Source organism: Nicotiana tabacum, chromosome 20, assembly GCF_000715075.1.
Source record: "Nicotiana tabacum cultivar K326 chromosome 20, ASM71507v2, whole genome shotgun sequence".
Lineage (NCBI taxonomy): Eukaryota > Viridiplantae > Streptophyta > Magnoliopsida > Solanales > Solanaceae > Nicotiana > Nicotiana tabacum.
The window spans coordinates 137783253-137808350 of NC_134099.1; the positions used below are offsets into that span (position 1 = coordinate 137783253).

Here is a 25098-nt window from a genome sequence, read left to right on the forward strand (position 1 = left end):
AACACACATAAATCCTTATAGGCCACACTTACTTAACCTCCCAACCCCCTCATATCTCTGAACGATTGTTCTAAGCTTTTGACCTTTCTGATCATCTCTTCATGCTCGGGATTTTTGGGTGGCTTCTCGGTCTCTGCCGGGAGATCAAGATGAGGGGTGTAAGAATATGGTTCTGGAACTTTGAAGGTGGGTTCAGGGGGATAGTACTGGTTATCGTGAGTTTGGAACAGAGGTTCACTGGAAGATCGGTGTAATGTAGCAGGTGGAGGTGCCCCAAAAATGGGTGTGATTGGTGGGGGAGGGTATGAGACTTGTTTGGGTGGTGGAGCTTGAGACGTATGGGAAGTGGCGCCATAGCATTGTTGGTAGATGGGAAAGGCTAGAGATGAGTTCACAGCGGGAGGCTCTGGAGGTTGGGCTGATGGTGGGATATAAGCAGGGTTGGCGGGATAAACTGGTGGTAGATGCCATTTTTCCCAAGCTTGGTACATTTCAGCCATCTGCTGCTTTAACTTATACATCTCCTCCTTCATTGCATTAACATCTAGTTCTTCCACCTCTTTTGACGGGTCAACAATACTTGTCTCTGGTTCTTGGTTGGCCATATTCAGCCTGTCTTTTGATCGGGTGTTGTATGAGTGAGTTGCCAAAATGCCAATCAACTAACCACCTGCCTGGACTCAATACATCAAACAACAACCTTGTTAGCGATTAGGCTTTAACAGATTGATAACCGCACATTGGGCATGAATGCACCTAAACAGTTAACCGTCTCTATTATATATTTGATAGGTTGCATGCGTCATCCCGGCCTTTTCTTACTTTTAATTGCAAACTTCCACCTTTTCTTTCTTTTTCGTTTCCTTCCTTTCACTCTTGCCTCTGTTCTCTCTTTGTTTTTATTCTCTCTTGATTTCTTATTTTCTCTCTTTTCTTTCTTGTTTTTTCGCTCTTTTCCTTTTCTTTACTCTCTTGTTTTTCCGCTTATTTTCATTCTCTCTTTTTTATTTGGTTACGGCCGAATCCTATGGAGATTGCCTACATATCATGACCCTGCATGAATCAGACCAAGCGTAGTTCTTGGAGAAAAAAATGATAAAATATTTTTGGAATTTTCAAAACAAAAAATTCATAACAAGACTCGAAAATAAACAAAAACTAACAGACTCTGATGAAAGACGAAATTCAGACTCGAAAAACAAACAACCCACATACTCTGATAAAAGAAATATAGACTCCAAGACAAACTGGCAGACTTTAACGAAAAGAAAATACAGACTCAAGAAATCACGAATACATCAGTGCCTCAAATGCCCCCGAGACTCGCGTGGCATTATTCGGCCTCGCCGCGGGCCGACTCGCTAAATCCCCTTGGAGGTGGTAGAGATCTTCCATTACCCGGTGAACAAAAATCATCACAGTAGCGAAGAACATAGATCTAGTCATATCCTCACAGCTACTGCACTTCATCGCGATGTAGTTGGCGACCCTTTTGACTCGCTCTCTTATGATGCCCTTCTCTTGCAACAAACGCCCAATTTGTTCGGTTCTGGCTTCTAAAGTTTGTTCGGCTACCTAGTTCTGCTCTTGGAGTTGTTGCAAGTCTCTTTCTAGCCGTGCCATTAGGTGTAACAATGTTCTCTTTTAGCCTTAAAATTTTTGGCTTGTTTAGCTATTTCACCCTCGAGATTGCCAATTGCCTTTTCCCAACCTGGGACCCCTTTTTCATATCTTTCTTTCATCTGTTGAACGAAAGCTACACGCCTTTCAGCGCTTTTAGCCAACCTTGCATGTGTTTTTGCTAGTTCAGACTCAGCTTTCTGCAGGTCATTTTTATAGTCACGTACCTTTTGAGTAAGGTTATAAATGAGCCTTTCATCTTTCTTGCTTCAGCCTGGGTTCTCGGCTTCAATTTTCAACTGTCGAACCTGAGCTCTGAGAGCTTCGTTTTCTCGCACCAATCTTCTCTTCTCACCTTCGGCCTCTTGTGCCTGCAAATCATTGTTGAAGGTGACATTTCTCAACTCTTCTCGTAGATCATGGATGGTGGCCTTATATTCCTTTTCCTTCTCCCCCCAGGCTAACCTCTCCTAAATTTTATCATCAAAGGCTTGAACATGAGGCCTTTTGGCGGGCCTCTCGGGCTCTGGCTCGTTATAAGACATTTTCTCAAACCAAACAGCATAATTTGGATCTACTTCCCCCATGGCTATGTCTGGTACCTGGGTGTCATTGTTTAGATACCGACAGCTATTCCAATCCTGCTGAACTACAGCCTCAGGCAATGCAGCTTCTGGATGTAACTCTATGACCTGGGTGCTTAGATCTTCATCTTCAGGCACAATCTGATACCTTCCCAATTGCCTCAAGACCCTCTATGGTGCATATGGATGAATACTCCTTACGCCCATTAACCTTAGGTAGCCTTTGGTAGCAGTCATATAGATGGCTTCTGTCCTCGGGAGCCATCCTATAGTCCACTCGACCTGACCTGCGTTAAGAACTTTCAAGTGAGAGACCCATGCTTTAAACCCTTCTGGTGCGTTGTAATCTTTTACCCACTCCTCATAACTAGTGATTAAGTTATTTGGGCTCGAACCATAACTCATGAATCTGGGATGATGGCAAAGATGCTCGATCAACCATATTTGCAGAAGGATGCTGCAACCTTCAAAAAATTGAGCTCATGCTTTGCATAAAGTCAATGCTCGATAAATATCCGCCAGCACCAACGGGGCAAGTGTATGATCTTCCTTGGTAGTGAGGATTTGTGCAATTCTAGCCATACAAATATCCACTGTCCCTTTCTTATTTGGAAAAACCATGATCCCCAAGAATGCCACAATAAATGCGAACCGGCGATGAATTTGCCAAAGGCCCTTGTTTGTTGCTCAGACCCTTTTCATGCGTTTCAAAACCAGTAGAGTGCCCGAACCTGAAGTATAAGAAATGGAAAGCACAACGCCCATTGCTCACACGTTCTTTATTCGTTTGTTTACTGATATTCAGGAGGTCAAAGAACTTGTGTACCGATGGAGCCCTTGGAAATATAAGTTGTTGCTTCCTCAAATCCCGTCCGAATTCAATGTACCCGGCTATCTCCTCCAAAGTAGGGGTGATCTCAAAATCCGAGAAACAAAAAACATTGTGGACAGGATCCCAGAAAGTTACCAAAGCCTTGATCAGATCTTCCCATGGTTTGATCTCAAAAATGTTTATAAGAACACCCAATTGCTTTTTCACCCATTTCTGACCATCTTCATCTAAATCATTCCACCACATATGCAAGTGCAACTGAGCATGTTCCCTGACCACTTCTGGCGGATCCTGGATGGTATTCATTTTGTTCCTGTGGAAGGTTAAGGTTAGGGTTGACTCGAGTGGACCCTTCTATAAACAGGTTTTTGAAGAAGAAAAGAAAAAAGAGAGAGAAAAGAAAAGAAGAAAAGAAAAAAAACAAATAAAAGGACCATGATTTCTTCCCTATATGTCAATTTTGGCCAAGTGACTGTTTTTGCAAATGCGGCCCCTTCCCAATTTCACATGAATTTTGAGGGGGGGGTTATTTTTTGACCCTTCACAAACTTGTCCATTCTTTTACGAAAATAGCCTTTCGACAACTGAAAAATACTCTGAGGCTATCTCGGCAAGAACAGTTTAAGATATTGCCAAAGCTGGATCGGCTTATTTTGATCAAGAATCCAGACTGCATTCACTCGACCACCGACTTTCTTTTCTTGTTTTTCTTTCTTTCTTTTTTTTTTAAAAATAAGGCCAAACCTTATGTAGGTTGCCTACGTATCCCACATCCGGTGAGAATCAGACCTGCGTAGTTCAGTCAGTTTTGATACATTTGGAAGAACACAGTGTTTGACTCTTTCTTTTCTAAAAAATTTTGGCAGAGCTTCGGGGCGTTTTTCAAATACCGGGGTTTTCTTTAGAATCGGGCTTTATTTCCTTCCCTACATCACTCTTGGTTTTTCTTTTTGCTTTATTTTCCCTAGTCGGTCAGCATGCAAGCCTAAACAAATAAATGTACACATAGCACATAGAATGCATCAGGATGGTCTGTTGTTTCGGGCACACCTGTCCTAGACGGACCCAACCCCTGTGTTGAGTCCCCTAAGTCAAATGCACATGATGCAAACAAACGCTCCTATTAGGGATCCGGCATGAAGCTGTGTTTATCTAGGTTTAACTCCTGGGTTTTGGTCTAGACTTGGGTACCCGAGCGGACAACTGGGGCCGAAGAGGGGGCGACGTACCAGGAGTACTGAAGTCTACCCGGCCTTGTCGCTTGCCCAGCCTCGTTATTTGGTATAATTTGTACAAAAAAAGTGGGCCACGCGAACGTGTGCACCATTTTCAGAAGACTCAGAGAGGTGGTGTAAGAAAAAATTTATATACAATTCAAACGATAATAAAGCAGTAAACAAATAACATTTAGCACACAAGATTCACAGAATACAGTAATATTAACAATAAATGAAGCCAAGTAAAAATCATCAACAAGCTCGAATTCTTGAACCTTGAACCAGAGATTCTGGGTTCGATCCCCAGCAGAGTCGCCAGAGCTGTCACACCTCCTTTTTACTATCCCGAAAGGGTATTAGGGAGTTTTTCCAATTTTATTGACAATCCAAACGGGATTATTTATTTAAAATTCAGAGTCGCCACTTGGGATAATTTATGGTGTCCCAAGTCACCGGTTTAAAATTCCGAATCGAGGAAAGTTGACCCTATTTACGGTCTGCGAACACAGAAATCCGGGTAAGGAATTTTGTTAACCCGGGACAAGGTGTTAGGCATTCCCGAGTTCCGTGGTTCTAGCACGGTCTCTTTTATCATAACTGGATTATTAAAAATTGTTTAATTACTGATTTTTAGAACCTATGTGCATTTACCCTTTACCGCTTTTAAATTAAGAAAACTATCTTGAAACGAGTCATGCGTACGTGTACTCATTTTGTTTGGTGCGTCAAAAATCATGTCACGCGTACGTGTCCACAATTAATAACGCTTGGTTATTATTAAGAAAGTTTGGCCGAAGTTGTGCGAACGCATACTCCGGTTTTTTTTATTTTTTAGAAACCATAATCATGTCACGCGAACGTGTCCATAATTAGGATATTATATTAAACGTACATAAGCAAACTCCGTTCATTTGTCAATTTTTATATCTAAATAAATACGAGGGCCATGGAAATTCTTCTAAATGGCGCGCCTCGATTTCTAAGGACTATTAATTAAGCGAGGGCCGCACATTTTAAGACTTGTTTGGTTTGGTGCACCTCGAATCTAATAGATGGACTTAGTTGATTACTTAACAAGGCTAAGAGGATTCCTATTTTCTTCTTTCAATTAAGTGTTGAAACTGAGTTCTAGTAGCCAACGGATTGATAATGAATTCGAACTAAATGTTATTGACGTTGAAGGGGCTTAAATCCGTGTCAGGCCCTATTAAATGGCGGACCGCTTATGATGGTCCTGTATGAGCAATTGGCCCAGCAGAGGCCTAGATCGCAAACACCAGAAATAGGCGAAGGGTCGAGCCTCTGGACACGCAGAACATCAGAATTATTTGCAATGTTGATGTGGGTCTAGCCCACATCTTAAATCTGGGCTCAAAGAGAGCCCAATACCATGTTGCAATGGCTCCCATTCCCTGATTTCTAAAGGACCTGGGCTGGGCCAAGAAGAAGGCCCAATTTTGCAATAGCGAACAGGGACTCAAGATTGAGTCCATATAGCCACATAACCAGCGCACAAGCAAGGAACTAGATGGTTCCAAATTGATCCCAAACAAAATAAAATAGACTAAATTTGCACAAAATGGCTATGACATCTATTTAGCTTCTGAACTTGATCGTTTCAGAAGGACAGAACAGATAACATAAAAAAAACCAGAAACTGCAATCGTCCTATAATCATGTTATACATCATTAGACAATTCTGCTTTCTTGTACAGCCATGTTAATCAAATAAATTCAAACCAGCCCCAAAATGACACTAACCCTTGACAGATATAAAACAAAAATGCTTAGCGTGAGCTTAAACTTTTACTATAATAATTCCATGGCTCACTTGTCAAAACAAAGATTCAACAACATGCAAGCTATATGATTGAACTTCAACTCAATTTAAACCATCCCCATGCTTGTACATTCCCAGAATTAAATTAACGAGCACACACACAGATTTTTGCAAGACGTTAACAACATAAGATAGGGGAAGAAGGGCTTCCCTACTAGACAAAATATAAGATTGTATTCAGGACATTACAGAAATGAATGAAATAGAAGAGTAAGCTCAAAAGACAACTTGTATCCATGGTATTCCACAGTCAAACACAAGTTTGCATTGCACATGTTGTATATAGTTCCAAGAGGTACCTGGATTCAAACAGAAATTGATGGTTCAGCAGCAGAACAACAACAACAATGGTGTTAGCCTAGAAATAACCAAAGAAAATCAGCTTTGAGCCAAGTTTGAACCAGCAGATAAGATTCAATAATCCAAACACTAACTTCAATCACTCGATGGACCAGCAGACCTCAAGACAACTCGAACTTAACCATATTAGAACCAGATGACCAGAAAATTGACTTAACACCAAGAAAACCTCAAAACTCACCAAAGATATCAATGAAACAGTGTTATTCTAAGATTTTCAGCCCTTTTCCCTCTCCTCTCAGAATTTTTAGCTATTGAAGTCTATGAAATAGTAAAATTATGCAGCTTTTATATCTTCTGGATTTCCAGCTCTCAAAAACTCTCTTGGGTTTGCCTTGAAAGGCAAGTTTTGGATGCCTTTATAGGCAAGCTATTAGGGCAAACTTAGCTTGCACTTTGCCCCCTTTTGAATTTTGTTTTTTGCTTAAGTGTCCCTAGCTTAATTTCCAGAAATTCACTTTAATCCCTAACCCAACTTCCTGGAAGTTTCCATTCAGTTGCACTCAAGATTCCTTAGGCCAATTCCCTAGACTACCCCTTGAACCCTGATTATTTACTCTAGGAACCCAAATGGGTCAGATTGACCCGATATTTAAACCAAAATTTGGGCTCAATTCTGACCCAATAACCTAAATCAACCCCCTTGGGGTGAGGTCTGCAATGGCTTCAAAGCCCAAACAACAAGACAAACTAAATCAAATCAGTCAACAAACAAAGGGCAAACACTTGAATGATTTCAAGAATTAAAACCTACACTAATCAATTGATTATTACACAAATAAGCAAGAAATTAACTAGGTCATTAAAATAACCCTAATTAAATTAACTAGGTGTCTAAACGAGATATGAAGTCAGAACTTTAAACGGGCTGATAACACAACTAAGGAGACAGAGAGCAACTTTCACAAAGAAAGACGAAAAAGAAAAACAACTAACAGAAGATAGTTTAAACCCGGAGGATTGGTCGAGTTTCAACCAGACTATTAGAAGAAAATTAAACTAAAGAAAAGGGAAAGAGAGGAAAATAAAATAGTAAAAGAAAGAACAGACGAAAGAGGGGAAGGGAACCTACCGATTCAGACTCAAAGTCTATCGGAGACACAGGGCCTAACAAAACTAACGTCGATCTTTTGAATCTAGACTTCGAAACTCGAAGAACAACCCTTATGACCATGCATGTACCAAGTCCGATAGAAAAATGGCTTTTGAACTTTCAAGGCTCGAACTCAGATTTAAGATTCGAGAATCTCCGGCAAGATTCGAGGGAAAAGGAGTGAGGATTCGGCATGAGGGGGTCGTAGTGGCTATGTGGTGTTAATTTGGGGTCATTGGGAAAAGTTAAGTTTTTGGTCTAGTCTTCGATTTAAGATTCGAGACGAACCAGTGGGATTCAAAGGACATAGGTTAGGGATTTGGGAAGAGGAGATGAAGGAGGTCTTGGGGTGTAAATTTGGTGGCGGTGGCGCCGCCACCGGCGGTGGAGGATTTGGGAGCGGCTAGCTAGGGTTTCGGGGGTGTTTTCTGATGAGGGTGATGAGCTAAAGGGAGTTTTGAGGGGGGTATGGTTATTCGGACATTTATATATCAAACGACCCTAGCTTCTGAGCCGTTAGATTAATTAACCTTGATGGCTCAGATCCATCCCAAGTGAAACGGGGCTGTTTTGATTAAGGGGAAGACAGGACCGGGTCAGGGTGGTTTTCGGCCGGGTAAGGGGTGAGGAATCCGTTTGGGCTGAGTATTTTTGGACCAAAATTTGGCCCAATTTCTAGTCTCTTTCACAAATTGTCCAAAATTCTTTTCCTTTTCTCTTTTCTTTTGTTTTCAAAATTAAAACTCAAAATCTAAATTAATTCTTAATAAAATTATCCTACAAAGTAAAATAAATTAATTAACTTTAAACAAATATTACCACAAATAATTAGATACCAGATTAAAAGAAAGACTGCCAAATTTTGAAGCTAACAATTAAAAATGCAAAATAAGTAACTTTTTTTTTCTTTTGATTTTTCCATTTTTATAAAACAATTAAATTACTAATTAATTTTTAGAAAATGCAAAGTTAAACTCTAAATGCAAATGCAACATATTTTTGTATTTTTCATTAACTAAAATGCACACACAAAAATTCAAATAACAGAACATGTCACGAAAATCCACAATATTGCGAACACTAAAGAAATTATTTTGTTTTGAATTTATGGGAGTAATTCATATAGGGCAAAAATCACGTGCTCACAATTTCAAGTGATGTGATCAAGATGTACCCAATGAGCTATATACAAAAACATCACTAGAAGGGTTCTGTTTCTTATTCAAGCCTCTTGCAAAAACAGAGAAATCAATCCTCACAGCATGAAGAACAAGGTTGAATGCTACTACGGACTAGTTCCTAAAAGATAGATTGTTGTTTTCCTAGTTGAGTTGTAACCTTGTTATTGTACTTATTGTATCTCCTAAACCGCTTACCTAGAATCATTCTGATTAGGAATCCTCTTGTAAATCCATAAACTCGTTGAGTTTATGTTGTGACTAGATTTAGTCAAAAGGAAAAGTCTTTGTAATCGTAGTGTTACAAAGTGGTTTGTGGTGATAGCATCACAAGATAGAAAAAAGCCTTTGTAACTAGGATAGTCACAAAGTGGCTTGTGGTAAAGGTACCGCAAGTTAGTTGAGTAAATCCTTTGCAATAGGAATTATTGTAAAGTGGCTTGTAATATGTAGATTACAAGTTAGTAAAGTTAAAATCCTACAGGTGTAGGTCGTGGTATTTTTATCCCCTTGTGTGGGATTTTACCACGTAAAAATTCTCTGCCTCATTTACTTACTGTTTTATTAAGTGCTCTCAGTAGAACCTCGCAAAGGACTAGGTACTCTAGGATTTGGTGGACCCACACAAACTAATAAGTGGTATCAAAGCAGGTTCTTCCTATCAGGCTAACACCTAGGAAGGATCCTCATGGCGGCTCCACCAAATTTTGAAGAAGGTCAATCCATATACCGACCCCCCAAGTTTGATGGACAATGCTATTGGTGGTGGAAAGCTAGAATGCACGATTTCATTATGGTTGAGGATTGTGTATGGGATATCATTTGCGATGGTCCTTATGTTCCAATCAAGGTACTAGATGAATTTCCATATTTAATGGCAAAAACCAGCAAAGAATTCACTAAAGCAGACAAGAAAACTGTGGAGAAGAATTTTCGTGCCAAGAAAATTCTGGTATATGGAATGGGACCTAAAGAGTATGATAGAATCTCTACCTGTAGCACTGCAAAGGAAATATGGGAAACTTTGCAAACGGCTTATAAAGGAACTACACAAGTAAAATAGTCTAAAGATAAACCTAATACTGGTGATAGTTCCTTAATGGAAGTTGAAAGCGAGGAGATTGGATATGACTCAACTTTTGCTTTGATGGATCAATCAGATGATGATGAAGATAATGGCAACAATGAGGTAAACATCAAGGACATTCAGAGAAATCTGAAATCCTATTCTTCGAAAAAACTCATGTGTTTAGCTGATGTTTAATCACTGCCTTTTGTAGTCTTGCGGAGGATAGGGATTCCTTGATCTTAGAACTAGAAGAATCTGAACATACTAGAGAAAACTTAATGGCTGCAGTTACTGACCACAAGAAAACCATTGAAATCCTTAGAAAAAAAAAGAGTGATCTGTTGGCAGAAATTGCAGACCAAAGGAAAACAATAATAAAACCATGGACTAATTTAAAACCTAAAAGTTCTGACAGAGGAAAATAGATAGCAAGTGAGGAATACCTTAGGCTTGAAGATGAGGTGCAAGCTATGAGATGTAGGATGTGTGCTGAAATTGAGAAAAATGAGCTCCTCCAAACCAATCTAGAAAAAGTCCAATGCTCTTAACCGTTTGCTCATATGACATCCGGATAAAAAAATATAAGCATTGGAAGAAGGGCCAATTAAAATGAATGATCTTGAAAGGTCTCTAAAATGGACCTGGTCCTCAGAAGCTACCACTGCCTTGCTTCCTAAAGATAGTGAAAAAAGGTAGGGAGTAGGTTTCCAAAGGGAGAAAACTCCTTACAACCCTCACAGTAAGAGCATCACTGTCTCTGAAAATTGGACTCGTACCCAATGTGGGAACACTAGGCGCTTCAAGGAAAGTGTTCAGGCCAAGAATCAATCAGTTCAGAAAGACAAAGTGGCTGCTGAAACTGTGACTACAAAAGAAGGACCAGGTTCCATTCACAAAAAATGCACATTACCTGCATGGACTAAGAGAGCTCTTATTCATCCTCTTGCTTAATACAAGGGACCCAAACCTGTTTGGGTTCCTAAAACTAACTTCTAATCTCTTGTGCAGGGAACAGTGAAAGGAAGCATTCAACAATGGTTCATGGATAGTGGATATTCGAAACACATGACTGGGAACACCACAGACTTTCTTTTACTAAAAGCCCTGTAAGGAGGGAGTATATCCTTTGGCGATGGCAAAAAGGGATACATTCTTGGAGTTGGAAAAGTTGGGAAGTCGCTCACTCATTCTATTGAAAATGTGTACTATGTCAATGGGCTTAAGTACAGTCTCCTGAGTGTTTCTCAAATCTGTGATAAAGGAAACAAGGTGGAATTCTTGTCCAAAATATGTACAGTCACTGACCTTGTGAATGGTGAAATAGTACTGGTGGCCAAGAGATACAAGAACATCTATGTTACTGATTTCGAGTCCTTATAGAGTGGTGATCTGAGTTGTCTGAAAGTTGTTAATGATGATGCTGAACTATGGCACAGAAGACTGGGCCATATAAGCTTTTCCCTTCTAAACAAACTAATTCAGAAGGACCTGGTCCATGGTCTAACTATGTCACAATTCAAGATGCAAAAAGTCTGTGATGCATGTGCTGGAGGAAAACATGTGAAGTCCTCCTTTAAGTCTAAAAGAGATGTGAGAACCTCAAAGCCGCTTGAGCTTCTGCATATGGATCTGTGTGGACCTATGAGGGTGCAAAGCAGAGGAGGAAAAAGATACATTTTCGTAATTGTGGATGACTATTCCAGATTCACATGGACTCTATTTTTCAGAACCAAAGATGAAACTGTTGAAGTGTTTGTGGCCTTTGTGAAGAAAATCCAGGTGAAGATGGAGTCTAGAGTTGTATGCATTAGATTAGATCATGGGACAGAATTTGACAATGTCAAATTTGATGAATTATGTAATGGAAATGGCATCACTCACAATTTCTCAGCTCCCAAAACTCCCCAGCAAAATGGAGTAGTAGAAAGGAAAAACAAAACTCTGGAAGAAATGGCAAGAACAATGCTGATTGACAGTGGACTTTCAAAGAAATTATGGGCTGAAGCTGTAAACACTGCCTGCTACTTAGTGAACAGGTGCATGATCAAATCACTTCTGAACAACACCCCGTATGAATTGTTGAATGGAAGAAAACCCAAGCTGACTCACCTAAGAATATTTGGATGCAAATGCTATGTTCTCAACAATGGAAAGGATCAGCTTGGTAAGTTCGATGCCAAAAGTGACGAAGGAATATTTCTTGGTTAGTCTTCTCAAAGAAAGGCCTACAAGATATATAACAAGCGGACTCAATGTGTTGAGGAAAGTGTCCATGTTATTTTTGATAAATCTCATCCATTATTTGAGAAGAGTGCTGACGAAGATCAAGATGGAGAACCCTTACTTGTTCATGGTAAAGTCATTAACATGACAAACGGAAAAGCAGATATGATGAGTCAAGTGAAGGAGCCAAATAAAGACAATGCTGCCTCATCATCAACAGAACTAAACACTTCAATTACAACCATTGAAGCTGAAGAAAGAGTGGTTTATGCAGTTCACAGAACCCCACTAGCTCCTGAGATAAGGATAGAGGAAAATCAGCCAAACATACCTTTCTCCTCTCAGAATGAACCTCAGGCGTCCAACTGGAGACATCAAAGCTCTCACCCTATATACAACATGATTACTCCTCTAGATTCTGAAGTTCAAACCAGGTCAAGAGCTAGAAATTCACTTGCCTTCACAGCCTCCCTCCCAAATAGAACCCAAAAACATCAAGGAAGCATTGAAAGATACAGATTGGATTACAACCATGCAAGACGAGCTGCATCAGTTTAAGAGAAACAGTGTGTGGCACCTGGTACCCAGACCCCCAGATACAACCATTATAGGAACCAGGTGGGTATTCAGAAACAAGCTCGATGAACATGGAATTACCATAAGGAACAAGGCCAGGCTAGTGGTCCAAGGCTACAATCAAGAGGAAGGGATTGACTATGATGAAACGTTTGCTCTAGTGGCTCGCATGGAAGCTATCAGAATTCTAATCGTTTTTGCATCTCATATGGAATTCACCTTGTTCCAAATGGATGTCAAAAGTGCATTTTTGAATGGACTCCTTAAGGAAGAAGTCTATGTGAAGCAACCCCAATGGTTTGAATGTCATGAGCACCCTCACTATGTGTTCAAACTGGACAAAGCTCTGTACGGGCTAAATCAGGCTCCTCAAGATTGGTATGAAAGATTGTGAAAATGGTTTTAAGAGAGGGAAAATTGACAATACTCTTTTCTTAAAGAAACGGGGAAGGAACCTACTCATTGTTCAGGTATATGTTGATGATATTATTTTTAGAGCAACAGCTGACTCTCTGTGTGAAGAATTTGCAAAACTTATGGGAAGCGAATTTCAAATGAGCATGATGAGGGAATTAACCTTCTTTCTGGGTCTTCAAGTAAAACAGTCCCCAGAGGGTACTTCCATCTGTCAACAAAAATACATCATAGAACTCTTGAAGAGGTTTGACATGGAAGCATCAAAGGTGATAGACACTCCTATTGCAACTGTTACTCGATTGGACATGGATAAAACCGAATCTCCTGTGAATCAAACAAGGTATAGAGGCACTATTGGGTCGCTCCTCTATCTCACTGGCAGTCGACCTGATATTGTTTTCAGCGTGGGGCTGTGTGTAAGGTTTCAATTGAATCTTAAGGAATCTCACTTGAAGGCTACCAAAAGGATACTAAGATATCTCAAGGGAACACAGGACCTGGTGTTGTACTACCCATCAGGTGACAATTTTAATCTAATTGGGTATGCTGATGCAGACTATGCAGGTTATCTTGTGGACAGAAAAAGCACTTCTGGAATGGCTCACTTCTTAGGTTCATGTCTTATCTTTTGGGGAACAAGGAAGCAGAATTCAGTGGCCTTGTCAACAGCTGAAGCTGAATATGTAGCTGCAGCATCCTGTTGTGCTCAGCTTCTATGGATCAAGCAGCAACTGGAGGATTTTGGGGTACTCGCTGAGAGTGTGCCCCTTCTATGTGACAACACTAGTGCACTCAACATGGCCAAAAATCCAGTTCAACATAAAAGGACAAAACATATTGATGTGGGGCATTATTTTCTGAGAGATAATGTGGAGAAAAGGTTGATATGTATGAAGTTCTACAACATCCTATTGTGCTCAGCTTCTATGGATCAAGCAGCAATTGGAGGATTTTGGGGTACTCGCTGAGAGTGTGCCCCTTCTATGTGACAACACTAGTGCACTCAACATGGCAAAAAATCCAGTTCAACATAAAAGGACAAAACATATTGATGTGAGGCATTATTTTCTGAGAGATAATGTGGAGAAAAGGTTGATATGTATGAAGTTCTGCAGCACAGAAGATCAAATTGCAGACATTTTCACCAAACAACTAAGTAGGGAACAGTTTGAAAGAAATAGAGTAAAGCTGGGATTGTTGAGGCCAAATTAAGAACCTGATTCCTCTTTGGCGGGCTCGTTTCCTTAAGAAATAACTGGCTCAAAGTGTTTTCTGGCCCTGTCTAACTCAATTTAATACTGTTGCAGGTAAACACGCATGATGAGCATAGAAGCAATAGATGAAGTGCATGACTGATTAAAGAGGATTGATTCTTTTCAAAAAAAAAGGAAGAAGAAGAAAATATTTTTTCAAGAACCAGGTTCTTGTACTAAAGGTTAGTAGCTCTATGCATCCTTTTAATACACGTCTTAAAAAGGATACAAAATACAACTGCCATGTCATCAACTTTTTAGATCCTGCTGTCACGTTCTTTCAATTCAAAACGTTCCATCTCCCTCTAAAACATCGCAATTCTCCATGCCCAACCGCCATTTCAGAACTGGTGCCTATTCCTCTCCCTTCATAGTTATCTTCTCCTTTTAAAAACCCTCTCTTCTGCCCTTCTTAACCATAAGCCCTACTCTAGATTCACCAAAAAGGGAAGGATCATCATACCTCTTCTTCCAATGGCTGAGAAAACATCTTATCTCTCTACCTCAGCTATGACTACCTCTAACCCATCTATGGAACCTCTCATTTTCACTGAGCCTTCGTCACCCTCTATCACTCCTACTCTTGTAGTCACACCTTCCCCAATTTCCCAATCACTTCCGAACTCAAAAACCCTTGAAACTACTGTTCCATTTTCCCCATCGTCTGTTGTTCCCACCAGTCAAACCCTAAGTGGAGAACATGGTCAGAATACTAAGTTCACAGAGGGTTATGCCATCATTTCCGCCGATTCCATGGTTGTGGAAGCATCGGTTGAAGAAGAGAAGGATGTCATAGCAGTGTTTGTAGTATCCGCTGATATGATATTACATGTAATTACTTCCCAAAAAATGAATCACACAGTGTGGCGGGAGAAGGGGCCATTATGGTTGTTGAAGAGGATGCAGTAGCAGATACTACTGGGGCATCACATAAGGAACCTGATCCCTCTCCGGAGGACCCAGGTCAGGACTCTCATCCCGAGGACAGTATTGTTCCTGCATTCGATGTTGTGCCCCTGGAAATTCAAGCACCTGAAATGCGATCTAATGATGAAGAAGACCTGGACAACGTGGCCCTTGATGCATTCATAAGTAAGCGAAGGGTTGTCTCCACCCCTGAGTCTAAAATCAAACGACCTACTACCAGGCTTCAAGTCAAAGTGGCCTACAACTCTGCTCTCCAAAAGAGCAAGTAGTAAGAAGAAAAGAAGAAAGTTGGTGAAGGATGGTGGACCTGTAAGTGATGAGGTTATCCCTGTAGTCGAGGTGGAAGAGGGAACTCCTGAGGAACCTGGTTCCCTTGTTAGGCGGTCCTCGAAAAAGGTAGAGCCTATTTCAATAGACAAAGGGTCAACATCTAAGTCCAAGATGAAGGAGGTAGTGAGATGATGAGGATAAACTAGTCAAGTCCAAGGGAAAAGGCAAAGTCAGTGGAGAAAAGCTTAGGAAACGCAAGTATGAAACTATTGAGAACCTAGTTCTGGGAAGAAAGTGAGAAGTGAGGTCTGCCTTGGCTTTGAGCGCCTGAGGCATCAAAAAGTTCTGTTGGGTCATATGTTTGACCCAACAATCTCTGAGATGGCCGGAATGCGCCAAATTCTGGAAATGGTCGAGTTTCAACAATGGGTGCATCTATTTCACATTGATGTACCTAGAGTGTATGAAGAGGAGGTACAAAGTTTCTTCGTTAGTCTCTTTCCAGTTGATACTGACCATGTCTATGCTTTGGTCAATGGGGTAGACATCGTCTTTGATGTGAAATTGCTTGGAGAGATTTTGAAAGTTCCTACAGTTGGGGTGTCGAGTGTACGAGATGTTTGTCAGTATAACTTCAGAAATGCAGTGGTGAAAGACAATGTTAATCAGAAAGGGGACCAGATCCATAAGAAAGCGCTACTCCCTGTCTATCAGCTACTATTTGAGTTAGTTAACAAAGTCTTGATGCCTCGAGCAGAAAGGAGGTCTGTGACTTCCAAGTCTGACCTATTCCTAATGGAGCAACTGGACGGTTTCAACCCTGTGAGTCTGCTTGCCATAATGATTGAACACATGCAGAAGGTTGCCAATTTCAAGGACAGTAATCATAGGCTTCCTTATGGATTCTTGCTTACTCCGGTGTTCAAATTCTTTAAGGTTCCACTGGGAACAGGTAAAGTGGGGACCCGAAAGCAGACGTTCTCACAGACAACCTTGGAAGAGTGCGAGTGTGTTGAGAAGTATGGTGGTAGGAAGTACATCAACTATTTCTCAGTTCATCAATGCCCAGAACAGTACAGCTGAGGAAATTCGTCGGTTGAAGGCCATGAATGCTATCCTGGAAGGTCAGCAAGCCGGAGCGGTTCCCATGTCGAATGATGAAGTGGTTCATTTGACACAGGAAAATGTTGATATGAGGGCGCAAGTTGAGAACCTAAAGGCTGAACTGCTCAATGAGAAAAAGTTAGGAAACGCCCGAATAGACCTTGTTCTCCAGACACTTACTGAAGCTACCAAGCCTTTTCCTCCTAGTGCCCCCTAAGAACCCCTTCAGTGACCAGTTTTCTGGATATGTTTCTTCTGTTTTTTGTTTCTTCGTTGATGTTTGGTAGATGTTTTTTTGTGTTTTTTTATGGTTGGGATGTACTACTACTGCTCCTGTGAACAAGTCCAATGTTGCCTCTTCCTTTTTCAAAAGGCAGAGGTATAGTCTCAGAGGGGACTCAAGGCATAGTCTTAGGGGGAACTAGTTTTTACTGCCCCAATTCCTACTTATAAATGCTAAGTTTGTCATAATCAAAAAGGGGGAAATTGATAGATCTTAAATACTCTAGCCTTATGTTTTGATGATCTAACAAACTTACTGATAAGAACTAGATAGGGAACCTGGCCTACTTGGATTGCTGCAAGCTTTAACGGATTCCAACTAAAGGTTAACTACTACATCTTCAGGAGCTAGGAACCAACATAAGGACCTAATGCTCTTGTGGTTTCCTCATAGCAGTACAAAGTCAATTGGACACAGCTGGAAATGAAGTGACTGACGGCACTATTTCTGCCACACTACACTACATTGTCAGCCCACTCATTCTCTAACCAAACAAAGTACTCACATCATTTCAAGTGATGTGATCAAGATGTACCCAATGAGCTATATACAAAAACATCACTGGAAGGATTCTGTTTCTTATTCAAGCCTCTTGCAAAAATAGAGAAATCAATCCTCACAGGTTGAAGAACAAGGTTGAACGCTACTATGGACCAGTTCCTAAAAGATAGATTGTTGTTGTCCTAGTTGAGTTGTAACCTTGTTATTGTACTTACTGTATCTCCTAAACCGCTTACCTAGAAGCATGTTGATTAGGAATCCTCTTGTAAATTCGTAAACTCGTTGAGTTTATGTTGTGACTAGATTTAGTCATAAGGAAAAGTCTTTGTAATCGTAGTATTACAAAGTGGCTTGTGGTGATAGCATCACAAGTTAGAAAAAGCCTTTGTAACTAGGATAGTCACAAAGTGGCTTGTGGTAAATGTACCGCAAGTAAGTTGAGTAAATCCTTTGCAATAGGAATTATTGTAAAGTGGCTTGTATTGGTAGATTACAAGTTAGTGAAATTAAAAGCCTACAGGTGTAGGTCGTGGTTTTTTTATCTCCTTGTGTGGGATTTTTCCACATAAAAATCCTCTGCCTCATTTACTTACTGTTTTATTAAGTGCTCTCAGTAGAACCTCGTAAAGGGCAAGGTACTCTACGATTTGGTGGACCCACACAAACTAACACATCTTGGGTTATGGCTCTGGCTTGTCACAGCTTGTTCAGACTTATATAGTGTGAAAATGCAAAATTCTAGTCTTATAAAAAATTTCGGATATGGGAATTGGATTCTAAGGCTTATGGGCTAGGTTAGGTTAAGGAATGTCAGTCATATTGTGTTATTAGGCCTATACAGGATAGGGTGATGTGGGATCACCCCCGGGTATGTGTATGATAAGGTTATTCAGCTATTTGATGGCTTTTGGAATAACTCTGGGCACGTTTGAGGACGAATGTATGTTTAAGTAAGAAAGGATGTAACGACCCGATCAGTCGTTTTGGGCATTTGCACTTGCTCGGTTGTTTGAGGGCATGACTAGCCCCGTAAGATATATTATGACTTATGTAAATCATCGATTTTGGTTTTCAAGATAACCGGAATAGATTTGGAAGAACAATTCTCAGCTTGAATCTTTGAATTTGAAAGGTTGGACCAAGTTTTGACTTTTTAGTATTCGATCTCGGATTTGGATTTTTTTATGATTTGGTGTTTCGATGTTTTTTGGGTGATTTGAGGGTTCGACTTAGTTCGGATGATGTTATGGGATGAGTTGGTATGGTTGGTTGAGGTCCCGAGGGTCTCGGGTGTGTTTCGAATGGTTAGCGGGTGAGTTTAGCTGTTGAAAGAGCTATTGATGTTACTGGTGTTGGGTTTCTGAAGTTGGGGAGAGTTGACCGCGCAGAATTTACGCAGACAGTGGAAGGATTTCGCGGACGCGGCAAAATTCCGCGGTCAGTGGTAGAGGCTGGCGCGGACAGCGGAAAATTGGTCGCGACCGCAGGAGCTGGAGACTTTCACGATTGCGGTGGGAATTTCCGCGGACCGCGAGGCAGCGAACGCGGGGGCGGTGGAATTTGGCGGTCAGCGAAAAGAGAATCTGAGGGGTGCACTATAAATACGAGGTTCAGGGATTTATTTCATATTTTGACCTAGAAAGCTCGGATCTTGCTGACTTTTTAAAGGTTTTTTAAGAAATTCATCGGGGTAAGTGATTCTAACTCGGATTTGACTAAAATACATGATTATATCACTAATTTCATCATTTGATTAGTACATTGAGGTGGAAATTTGGGGAAATTTGTGGAAATTTCATAAAATGAATTTTTGAGATTTAAATGTCGATTTGGATTCGGATTTGAGTGAAACTAGTATGGTTAGTCTCATATCAAATGGGTTGTCAGATTTTGTGACTTTTATCGGATTTCGAGACGTGGTCCCGGGGCTTGTCTTTTGAGCTGAACTTTTGACTTTTGGCCTAAAGCTTAGTATTTTCTTATCGGATTGATTCCTTTAGCTCGTGTTGATTGTATCAATTTGTCATGTCTAGATTCGGAGCATCTGGAGGTCGATTTGAAGGAAAAGGCATCGCGATGTAGGATTTTGGCTTGCTCGGTGTTGGAATTGACTTATTTCAGATAAGTAACTCTTCTAACTTAGTGCTGAGGGTATGAAACCCCGTATTATGTGTTACATGATTGATGTTGAGGTAATGCACATGCTAGGTGACGGGCGTGTGAGCATGTACCCTATGAGTTGTGACTCTATTGTTTCCAGGGCACTAAATAGTGGCCCTATTTTATTGATATCTATGTTTTCACCATGTGATAAGATAAATGAGTTGTACATCAAGCTAGATATCATGTTTAGGCTTTATGCTGATAATACTGAGAACCATAGTGGTCGTTTTTTGCTGTTATCTTATTGAATTCATTGATATTTTGTACTCAGTCACATTCATGCATTCATATCATATCTCAGTCTCAGTTGTTACTTATTGATACATCATATCATTGTTCTAGGTCAGTTTTTATGACATTGTGAGCCTGTGGGTGAGACTGGAGAGATTGATGACTGAGAGAGGCCGAGAGTCTGATTATGAGTGACAATTATGCGTCGGGCTGCATGCCGCAGTAGATTATTGATTATGCCTTCATTGGCTCGTTATAGTGCTTGGGACATAGGATCCCGTCTGGAGTCTGCACACTCACAATGGGCATGGATGATATTACTGAGGGATGGATTTCCCTGGATATGGATTTGTCCGAAGTATTGATATATGGAGATGGATTTCTCCATAGGGATGGATTTCCCTTTTTCCTCGGTACCGAGTGATGACTAGTCATTGTTGAGTATGTTCTGGAATGGATTTTCCTGGGCCGCATGGGCCATATACGGTACTGGGTGGTTGAGCATTTATATATTATTGAGGGATGGATTTCCCTTGGCATGGATTTGTCCGAAGTACTTGATACCTGGAGATGGATTTCTCCATAGGGTTGGATTACCCTTTATCCTTAGTACTGGGTGACTTATAGTCAGTGTTGTAAATGTTCCGAGATGGATTTCCCTCCGTATGGGCCATATACACTAACGAGTGGTTGAGTAGGATGTAGCGATGGTGAGTACTCTGAGAGTGTGAGTACATAATTCATCTCTGAGGTATATGGCATTGGCATGCATATATGGCATACATGCATAGAGACGCATTTTTTCTCATGTTGTACGGTATCGCGTTATTCATGACTTTTTGCATACATTGATATGTAGTTATAGAGAGGTATTTCACACTTGTTATTTGAAAAAGGAAATGAAACATGTTTACCTATTGTGGAAAGGATTTTCAAGAAAAAGTTACAGTTTTCAAAACTTACTCATATCTTTAACGATTGCGATAGAGGATTTGGGCTTCCATCGGTTTACTTGCAAAGTGGAGCTGTTTTCGGAAAATTATGAAAAGGCTGAGCACTTTATTTCTGAGCTATTTCTTTGTTTATTTACTGTACATCGTATGAACTACTGTTGGTTATTTGTGTTGGACCCGACTTATGTACCAGCTCGTCACTGTTTTCAACCTGAGATTAGGTTTGTTACTTTTTGAGTACATGGGATCGATTGTACTCATACTGCACTTCCTGCATAGTGCGTGTAGATCCCGGATGCCGATGTTGCTATGTTCGTTGGTTGCTGGATTTGAAGGCGTACCCGCATTTCTGCTGTAGCTGTCTCTTGTTCACGGTAGCCTTAGACTATAAAATTTTGCTTATGTATTTTTCAAACAGAAGATGTGTTTTCTTCATATCAGCTTTGTAAACTCTATTCTTAGAAGCCCATGATTTGCACTACCAGTCCTTGAAAAATGTAATATTTCCAAATAATTTTTTATTTTTTTTAATTGACTTATTAACATTATTGAGGTTGGATAGTGATTAGTTGGCTTACCTAGCGGGTTGAGTTAGGTGCGATCACGATTAGTGGATATTGGATCGTGACACTTGGGTATATCCATCTTCATGGTTTGCCTTCTAAGTTCATAAGCAGTGAGATTTCCAATTAACTCATCCAACTTAAGAGTGACAATGTTCTTTGATTCCTGAATGGTAGTGATTCTGCTCTCCCAAGTGACTGGCAGAAACCTTGTCAAAATCTTCTCAACTTTGTCTTCTTCAGAAATAATTCTTCCAAGAGACTTAAGTTCATTTGTCAGTATGGTGAACCTTATATACATCTCTTGGATGGTTTCCCCTTCCTTCATGGTGAAATTCTCATATTGAGAATATAGTAATGTTCCTCTGGACCTTTTCACTTGAGGTGTTCCTTCATGAGCTACTTGCAAAGTGTCTCAAATTTCCGTAGCAGTGGTACAGCTTTAAATTCTGTTGTACTCGTCTGGACCGAGTCCACACACAAGCAATTTCTTGGCCTTAGCATTCTTCTCCCATTTTCTCAAGTCCTCAGCACTGCAGTCAGCTCTTGTTTTTGGCACATTTACTCCTTCAGCATTTTTATTCATTGTAGCTAGGGGACCATCAGTGACAATATCTCATAGCTAATAGTCCTCTCCTATGATGTAATCTCTCATTCTGTTTTTTTACCAGGAGTAGTACTGGCCATTGAAGAGTGGTGGCCTAGCAGTGGATTGTCCTTCCCAATTTTCAGGTGGTGCACTCATGATCTTCTCCTAAGGTGTTAGCCTCATCAAGGATAACCCGCTCTGATACCAATTGATGTTTTAACTTCAATCCACACAAGAGGGGGGGCAGGTGATTTGTGTGGTGTCCAATTTTTCGCTTAAACTAATTATGGAAGGACATGGTTCTTCTAAGTATTCCTTAACCTGCTATTTCTGAAATAGTAAATGCGGAAAGTAAAGAACATAAGTATTTTACGTGGAAAACACCTAACTCAAAAGGTGAAAAAATCACGACCTACTTCTCAGTAGGATTTTTCCAAACTCTTCACTAAATCACTGAGCCAAAAACTGTATTTACAAAACACTTTTGTAAACCTAGGAATAACTCTAATCTCATTGCGATAACTTCAAGTTAACTCTAACTTGAATACTCAAAGTACCTATTATTGCTTCTAGATAAAGCTGAAAGGTACAATTTGAAAACACCTACTACAATTGAACTAGGATAAACGACAGACACTTGGAACTGGTTCTTCTATCTGGTTTATGTAGCTTCAGGTTTGCACACTTGACTCACACACGAACTACTTGCAAAATGCCTTCCTATTTTGCTCTCAATTCATGTTTAACTTCTGCTTTTGTGCATACATGTAAAATGAGAACATCCTGCAATATATAGAGTTAGTAGATTAAGAAATAACTAGAGTACAAATGCTACTCTTCCTTGGTGGAAGAGTTCTAGTTGATCTCAACTTCTAACTCCTCCCTTATCTTGGATAGTGTTTTCTTTGATAAAGGAGTCCTTCTCCTTATCACTTGTGCAACCTTTTCGATCAGGAGATATCAAGTATACCAAGTTAAGCTTATCTCCTTCACGTGCATCCCACATGCTTGAATCTGCCTGTGTCTATGCACACAAAGGATGGACCTGGTTCATGCCTGAGCTTCCTTTGTCAATTTTCAAAACAAACCTTCACTTGGGCCAACATCAAGAATGATAGTAAGACGTGTTAGTAAATTGTGTTCATAAACAGGAAATGAGAAAATAGAAAGTTAGAAAAATAGAGAATTGAAAAAATAATTTCGATCCCACAAGTTTTGCGAATTTTAAATTGAAACTTCGATCAGAAAAAGAAAGATAAATAACGGAGAAGACCAAAGTCGAAGCCGAGCGATGTCGACGCGATGCTTGCTCTCTTCTCAACTCTTTAAGAGTTAGAAGAAGTACTTCTATATATAAGCACAATAATTTGCTTCTTCCTATCAAATAACGAACAAGTCCGACGACACGAGACTTGTTATCTTTTCAACTCTTTAAGAACTAGAAGACTTGTTACATAATCTTCCTTTTCACATCCAATGAGGGACAAAGTTCATTTGTAAAAAGGAACTAATTCAAAAAATTTATTTCCCTCTATTTTCCGTTCACACCTTTTTTTTTAAAACCCAACAATACTCATGTCCAGATCTTTATGTGATTTGATACCATATTAAATAGTTTAAATCATCTCACCTTAAAGCTTTAAACTCTATTTATTTAAATCATCTCATCTCATCTCAAAAGAAAAAAAGCATTTCTATTTATTTATTTATTTTATCTCCTTAAGAGGTATTCATGTACTAGTACAATGAGATTTTGTCCTTTGCAAAGGATGTCCAAGAAAGATGCTTATATCAGCCATAACCATGTAAAATAATCCATGGATAATAATAACAATAATAATATACGTGCAAAAACGATGAATCAAAATTTGTGGGGACAAAGGAGAGAATAGTTGTCTTTGCTTATTGTCTTCTTCCAATTAAATCAATCAAGAAAGCAGCTTCTGAATCATTTTTTTTTTTTTAAATTGGGGTTTCTTTGTATCTGCTTTGGGAGGAGTATATTGGTCAGCTGTAATTCAACGAGTCAAAAATGCAACCCAAACATACAAAATAAAATTTGAAAATAAAAAATTATGTAAATATGGAAGAACTTAAACTAATAATTTTTAAAAAAATGCACGACTTCACAGTTTTTTTTTCTTTTAAGAGAAAATAAAAAAGAAGGGCAGATTGGATCATGTAAGACGGTTTATATACCCCTAAGATGACTCATCTTTTCCCAATTTGTTTTGTTCAAGTAAACTTCGAGCGAATTTAGTCATGACTTGTTTTGGTAATTTGATCCTTTAACGTACTTGAGTTCGACGCGACTCGTTTATTTACCACCTCTAATTGTTTTTGGTCCTATAGAATTATATAGTTCAAGATTATTCTTGGTCCTATAAAAATATAATGATGTATTATAACTCAAGGGGTCAAAATAAAACTCATAACCAAACATCTAAAATGAAATTTGAAGATTGAAAATTATGTAAATATGAAAGAATTTGAGCTAATAATTTAAGAAAAATACCTTGGTTCACTTTTTTTTTCTTCAAAGAGCAAATAAAAAAGGGCAGCTTGGGTCATGTTCGACGTGTTATATTATGTCCCGTTAGTTGATCCAACTTAACCTAATTTGTTTTGCCCAAATAAACTTCGGACGAATTTAGTCATGACCGCTTTAACCTACTTGAGTTTGACACAACTCGTCCATCTATAACCTGTAATTGTTCTTGGTCCTATAAAAATATAATTCATGATTGCAATTTCTTCCTGTATCAGTGATGCAAGTTCTAAGTTCCAGTCTTATAAAGGGTTCCTCTTCTTGTTTTCCTTTCTTTTTATTCATGAATAATTATCTACCCTTCTCCAAAGGAGCTCGAAACAATGAGATAACAAAATTATTACTACTTACCTAGTCTCTACATCAATTCGATTTTAGGGCCATCAATCATTGTTATAAAATAACACAGAGATTTCTGAAAAATATAACAAAGAAAAAGAAAGGAGAGAAAGGAACAGCCACGTGTTTAAAATGATAGGCATATAGATCTCTCAACCACAGATAAATTGATAACTTTGGCAGTATCTTAGGAGCTTCACCATCTGTTCAAAGGTCATACTTATTTATTAGGGTGTAGTTATAGTATAATAGGTCACTCAAGATATTATAAACTTTCATAATTAAAGTGTAGGATTTGTAATATTAAAAATTAGATAAGTTACTTGCTACAACACGTAAAGATAATTTGATGACATAACAATTTA

General features: G+C 39.5%; 1 protein-coding gene across 1 annotated transcript; it reads left to right on the plus strand.

The window, feature by feature from the left end:
* Window positions 1–13314: 13314 nt before the first annotated feature.
* Window positions 13315–13977, plus strand: LOC142174557 (secreted RxLR effector protein 161-like). Its single transcript, XM_075240378.1, has one exon. It carries the CDS (start codon window positions 13315–13317, stop codon window positions 13975–13977), a length of 663 nt encoding a protein of 220 aa, XP_075096479.1.
* Window positions 13978–25098: the final 11121 nt, after the last annotated feature.